The sequence below is a fragment of the Macrosteles quadrilineatus genome, unplaced genomic scaffold (assembly GCF_028750875.1).
Source record: "Macrosteles quadrilineatus isolate MER2022 unplaced genomic scaffold, UCM_ALF_1.0 Scaffold_126__1_contigs__length_306307, whole genome shotgun sequence".
Taxonomy (NCBI): Eukaryota; Metazoa; Arthropoda; class Insecta; order Hemiptera; family Cicadellidae; genus Macrosteles; species Macrosteles quadrilineatus.
In genome coordinates this window covers 184,384-191,417 of record NW_026542719.1, presented here as the reverse complement: position 1 = coordinate 191,417, position 7,034 = coordinate 184,384, and the positions used below count along the sequence as shown (strand labels likewise).

At 35.3% G+C, this 7,034-nt stretch overlaps 1 protein-coding gene across 1 annotated transcript in view; it reads left to right on the top strand.

Moving 5' to 3' along the window:
* The first annotated feature begins 226 nt into the window (after positions 1 to 226).
* Positions 227 to 7,034, top strand: part of LOC128982127 (procathepsin L-like) — a 163,339-nt gene continuing 156,531 nt past the window's right edge. The window contains exons 1-3 of the mRNA XM_054401177.1: positions 227 to 308; positions 3,952 to 4,052; positions 4,437 to 4,601. Of these exons, the coding sequence (XP_054257152.1) occupies positions 3,957 to 4,052; positions 4,437 to 4,601 (261 nt within the window). The 5' untranslated portion in view covers positions 227 to 308; positions 3,952 to 3,956. The remainder of the gene's footprint in view (positions 309 to 3,951; positions 4,053 to 4,436; positions 4,602 to 7,034) is intronic.

Below are 7,034 nucleotides of genomic sequence, written 5' to 3'. Positions count from 1 at the left end.
TTTAAAAATGACTGGAATTGAATTACAATTTAAATTATTTTGTACGTCTACAAAACGATTGCGTTTTACCATATGACTGTTAACAAATAAAGATCAGCTTTAATTACCAACAATAGTGGTGAACAATGATAAAACGTTCCCGTTATCTATCCCGATAATGGATAATGTCTAGAGAATAAGTTCCTTACTTTGTCAAGGTAATTTAGTTTTAATTGGATTTCTTACTAGATAACTGGTTCACTTAGAATAACTATAAATTGGCCGCAATGAAAAAGCTCAGTTATGTTATTTTCATTGAACAAATAAAGGTAAGTTGTAACTTAGTCTTATGGTTATACGTTTGGTACCATGCAAACGCTTTTTAATGCATTTTCCATAAATTTTTAAATTGTTGTTTAATACTTGTTTATATAATATTTGCCCTATAATTAAACTATTTAAAAAACTGCACTGAGGAAATGTAATCACAAATTAAATTGTTTTTAATACAAAATATTTACAAGCCACAACTTAAAAAACTTGTTGATCAGCAATGTACGTGTTATTACATTTACTGAAAGTGAATAAAAAAAAAAGTCTTATAACACTTAAAACATATATTTACGCTTATACTGTTAATTTACAAGACGGTAAATGTACATAAAAGATGGTAAGTGGTAATGGAAAGAAGTCGCGGCTCACTAGCATCGGAATATATTTATTTACTGCCACTTGGTTTATACGTAAACGAAATCTTGCTTTTCTAATGAGAGATATAAATTGGGTTTTCTTTTCCAAGTTCATTTACTTGACCGAATCTCTCTCTACTTGGCCGATTTTCAATATTGATTTGTCAAATTGAAGAAATGCACGCACAGATTTCACATAAGGTATCGGTGTATATATTTTCTACTGTATAACTCGACCAAAAACTTTAAACTACTCCAATTTAAAATGTATTTCACCAGTAAAATTATATTATCCTGTATATTTTGGTCTAAGAACATTCAGTAAAATACCTGCTAGCATTTAAGCTATTAGTAATTCAAATTGAACGAGTTTCAAGTTGAGTTGTTTTTTTTTTAAACAAACGCAAGGTCAATAACAAATCGTATAAGGCTTTTCTATGATTGAACATAATTATTATTTTTACAAGGTTTTTATATGATAAAAAATAATAGCTCCTGTACTGTTTATGTTTTTTTTTAATGTTTTGAAATCAAAATAATCAGTAAATTATAGTAGATATTGCAGCCAAGCCATTTTTGTGATATCAATTTCCATGCGAAGCCTAGCGAATGTCTTCACAACCTAAGACCTCATTGCCGACACGACCAGCTGTTATTTACGTATTTTTTGTTGTTGTTTATTGTTATGGTTAACCTTTTATTTATGGTTGTTTGCTTTTGCTTATGTAAGTAACACGAGGTGTGTTAGAAGATGGATTAGCAAGAGTGAAGAAGTTTTAGTATTATGTGTAGTGAATTACAATTGTATTATGATGTGGATATTTTCATGAACAATACCAGGTATTAAGACGAATGTAGCTGCCTATGTGATAAATGGCAAACATGGCAATCAAAAAACGGCAATGCCTTCCCGACACTGCTTTACATTCACGTTTAGTGTGTGAACTGCATTTTGAACCTAACCGCTTTATAAACAATATGAGAAGTAAAAAGGAAGCTGTACCAACATGACTGTGTTGTACCTAAAGTTATTTACTAACAAACTATGGATGTACACCAGTTGTCACTCAGCAGTCTGCACTCATTACTGCCTCTACAGACGATCACCACCGTCTCGCGGCAGCCCCTTCATCGCATAGCTATAAATTCACCAGTATTTCTACTGCCAATGTCTCATTATCTTTAGAGTCTGCCTTATGATAACAGTTATGATAGAGTTCCGAAATATATTATTAACTACCTTCATCATACTGTTATGCAATAATTTGTAATTTATTGTCAATTGAAAATAGACGTACGTTGAACGTCGTAGTTTAAATGTTTATCAACGAAGACCACTAAGAGGGAAATAAAGTATCCTAGGCTATATATTTATAGGGTTCAAATTTGGAGAGGGGTGGTTAGGCAATTTCTGCTCCAGGGCGCGCCAATCCAAACCTGGCTATGCCAATACAATGCCTTAATGTTGATTCAGGAACTTACCATAAATGGCTGTTGTAAAATGTAGTTACAGGCTTCCGGTACAAAGTATTCGACCTATTGTTTAATATAATGCTTAAAACAGGCCATACCAGTAAATTGGGATGTCGGGTCACTCGGGTTATAGTTCACTTTCGTGTGATTGCGAGGGTGTGACTGACCTCCAATTTCCAACCTAAATATCGTGTTTACGTGGTAAAGATAACCTCTTTAATTTATATACAACTAACATTCCGCTGTTGTTAAAACTATGTGTTCTTAAATTTATTTTATATAGTCGTCAGTTGAAAGATTTGTTATATAAAACAATCCAAATCTAAAATCTATATTTTATATCTTATGCTCTGCATTTTCTTCGAAGCTCTGTTGCAAACGGCACTTAAAAACACCAATAATGTGACGAGATAATACTTAGTTTGAAAACAAATGCTGATCTTTGTAGATAAATGTTCTTCCTACAAACTATGTGTATATTGCTATGTTTAAAAAGGTCAAGTAGCCAGTGAATGGTTAGGTAGTAGTTGACTACCATACATTCCTCATCGTGAGTTAGTAGCAAGATATTGCGTGAGTCTAGAAATCCGGAAGCAAACATTGTGGGTCAAAATTCCGAAAGCAGAAAAGTTGACGAACTCACAAATTGTCACTAATTATTAATACTTGCAAGATTTATAAATTTCTAAATTGTTAAGAGTTCTCTAAATGCACGTAAAAATTCAATACAGAAAAACTAATATAACATTGTAAGCTTATTATATCACTGTGAATGCAATTTTTGAAGATTTTTATCAATTCATGTTTATATCAGTAAACCTTTAGTATCCTTTTGCTCTTTGTTACGCGGTCACTTTGATTTTAAATTAAATAACTGCCATTTTTGTAAAAAGATAAGGTTATGGTACATTAATGATAGCTGTGCGCTTTCAACAAGAGATACGATGACGACGGGTCGGCAAACGCGTTGCGTACAGACAGGCCTCAGTATAGTCATTAGCAATGGTACAGAAAAGTTAATCCCGAGCACGCGAACATTACCGAACTCACCCGAACTTGAATGGTAATGCAGATCGAGACTTAACACAGCGCCTCTGTTGAGGGACCACCCAACTACGAGAAGGTGGCCCCATCCAAAAACAACTTGGCACAATTTTGCCGTAAGGTAAAATATCTATTTTGCGTTAGCATATGTAATATTTGATTATAGGCATTAATTGAGCTATTTAAATATTTTATAATGTAAATGAGCCATTGTTCGTTTGAATCAGTTGAGTTCAAGATACTGTATTACTCAATCAAAAATCATAAATTTGATTATTTTTTGAAATGATATTTATTTCAACGCTACGGAGCAGCATGGGTCCTCTAGTATTCTTTGCTTTTAGTTAAATGTTCTTTCAAAATTCCCGCCATGGGTACCTTTAAGGTAGTCCCAGGGCTAGACCCTAAAAGCGTTATCACGAAATTGATGGTGTATAGACATATTCCATGAAATTCTACAGGTATGTTTTGTGGCCCTCGGTCCAGCAATATCAGTATTTATAAAAACTGCTAAATATATAAATATACAAACAAACATACTCTTTTATACTTATAGATATTTGTAAGGAGATTAGAGATTACTAAAAAGAGTAAATTTTGGATAGATTATTCAATTAAAGCTGTCTTTTAGTCTGCGGGTTTGGTACTAGGACATATGAGGCAGAAATAAGTAATTTCCATTAATGCAATCTGTCAGCAGATTACTTAAACTTTCATTTTAAAACTGGCCAAAATTTTTGTTTATTATTCAAATGTTGCTTTGTAGTCAATATGAAGCTGTTGCTATTGTTGGCCCTTGTTGCTTTGGATTACTTGGGATGCATCGCCTACTCCGAGGAGGACGAGGCCCAATGGGAACTATTTAAGGTAAGGCATCTTCATAAAAAAAGGTTATTTGCTTCTGAAACAAAATTTAAAAAAATGAGTTTTTCTTGTGATCACATGGCCACAAAATGACAAACTTTGGCATAAAAATTAGCTCAACTTAAAAGGAATTTTATTTCATTGTTTGTGTTTACGTCAGAGATATTAAGTATAGAAAAATGTTTGAGTAAAATTGAGTTGTGAAGTGAAGTTGTGGATGAAGCATAAATTTAAATTAATCTAAACATACAACTTTGGATACAAAATCAAGCGTTTATAAGTATCACCAAATGGATTTATTCAGTTTTAAAAGTTGTTTATATAGCTTTCAATAAGTCAATGACAGTATATTCATAAATCAGTGAAACGAATAATGTTCATTTTCAGATCGAATATAATAAAGAGTACAATAATGAAGGATCCGAAGCTGAGTCGGAGAAATATAGAAAGAAAATCTTCATGAAAAATCTCAAGTACATCCGTAAACACAACAAGAAGTACGAGCGAGGAGAAGTTACCTTCACCGTAGAAGTCAACAAGTTCGCTGACATGGTGAGATGTAATAATATCATATGGTTAAATTACATTTAGTAATAAGGTATATTAATACCATTTACGATCTTATGACTATGGCACGACCGTATGGAAATGGTTTGGTATAATGAGAATGGTGATATAATAGTAATGGACTATACGATAGATTGCGACCACTGAAGCTCACAACATTACAAAACACGGCGATAATGAAAAAAATTACTAAAAATATAACAAAATAAACTGTTACCTTGTTCAATATCTTTTTAGCAAATTTCCCATATAGGGGAAAAGCTATTACCGTAGGTCTCATGGTAAGACTTGGACCCGGGACCGATTTACTTTTTCGTTTTGAGGTCCCCAGAGGCTCCGTTGCCACAGAAGATGGCCTCGAATGAGGGGAACTAGCCTTTGGCGGCGAAGTAGATGCAGGTGTTGCTGACGAGACGTGCGTCGGTGATGGCGTGGGTGATAGTAGTTTAATAAGGGTACCAACATCAGGCCTGGCAATAATAATGTTATCGTCCTCCTCAAGCTGACTTGCTCGTAGATGATTTGAATGGCAAAATCTGTTTTTGCCTAACACATGGACGATGTAAGTTACCGGACTCTTCCTCTCCAAAACCTTGCTAGGAACCCAATTGACCTTCTCCTGCCTAACAGTCTTCACCAAAACGTTTTCCCCTTCCAAGAAAAATCTAGGCGCTCCTCTGTGAGCGTCCGCTGCCTTCCTCTGCACCTCACGTTTGTTTTCAATCGTTGCACCTAAGTTGGGTTTTAAAATTGCAAACCTGGTACGGGGTTTCCACTGTAAAAACAGTTCCGCAGGGCATAGACCCGTAGATGTAGTAGGAATGTTGCGATATGCAAACAAAAAGTTGTCCAGTTTGTGCTGTAAGGCATGATCACAGTACCGTGAATCCAAAATTGGTTTTGAAGGCCTTGCTTAACATCTTGAACGCAACATTCCACCACACCATTGGAAGCTGGATGATAAGGTAGAGTCCTGGTATACTTGATACCATTTTTGGCCAGAAATTCTCTAAACCCAGCTCTAACAAAACTAGCTTGATTGTCACTCACCAACTCTTTTGGAAGTCCTTAAGACAAAAACCAGGTTCTCAACCGCTTAACGATTTTAAGTGAAGTCGTTGATTTCATAATAAAGATCTCCAGTCATTTTTAAAAACTATCAACAATTAATAACATCTGCTGCCTGGAGCTTGGGTCTTCAGCAAAGTCGATATGGATACGCTGTCATCTACATGTAGCCCTAGGCCACTGTTGCAAAGGAACCTTTTGGACGGCATTCCTAGTAAATTGGCAAACCCTGCACGAAGCAGCTGTGTCTTCAATGGACTGTTCCAACTCAGGCCACCACACATAACTTCTGGCCAACAATTTCATCCTCATTATACCTGGGTGCTGCTCGTGTAAAAGACGAGTAACTGCTAATTGAGGTTTACGAAGAACCATTACTCTTGATCCCCACAAAACACAATTATTTTCTACTGACAGCTCATTCCTCCACCCTAAATTAGGTACCAACTCTTGGCCCGAAACCTGTCTTCAACCATGCCATACAAAATCTCTAACCTTTGCTGACACTGGATCTGTCTGGGTATACTTGGCTATCTCCTTAGCAGTATTTAGAGTATCATTGACCTTCATATTGTGAAATACTTCCACACAGTTGTCCACATGGGAGACGCTGTTACATTCCATTTCCAGAGTGTCCTCCACAGGCAGTGGCAGACGAGATCTTAGCATCCGCGTGAGGCAAGTCGACTCCCTTCCTGTACTTCACCTAAACATTTTTTGTACAAAGAATCAACGCCCACCGTTGTAGTCTTGCTGCTGCTAAACAAGGAACACCACGTACCAAATATGACAACTAATGGTTCATGATCTGTTTGCAAAATCACATTTGGCCTATTTATATAAATAAAGTTAGAGTTTTGTCTGTGCATTGCTCAGAATCATAATTTTTTAGGTTAGTTTTACGTTTTATACATTAAAGAAGCCAAAACAAGTCTCATCTAAATTTTGGTCTGTCTGTCTGTCTTTCTGTAACACTCAAGATGGCATTTTACGCAATCTTCTCCAGGAAAACGAGAGTATCTATCAAGATCCAAGTCATTTTAATGTATTCACTGGATTAGCGAGAGTGTCTTTAGCCATTAAAATATGGCCTCACTATTTTGTAAATAAAATTACGGACGTTCAAAATTGCAGTTTTGTGCGATTTTTGTCATGTTTTCGTCCAATTTTTATCACATAATCATCTATGAAATAACGAACAGCTGTTCGGATTAAGATTATTTTTTCTAGCTGTCACTGATATGTTTAGAAATGTTGTTTACAAATACCGCAACCATTTCCGATCACATTTTGAAGGCAAATCCCAACCAAGTGAGATTAAAAACGATTTTCTTACATAACGGATTTAAT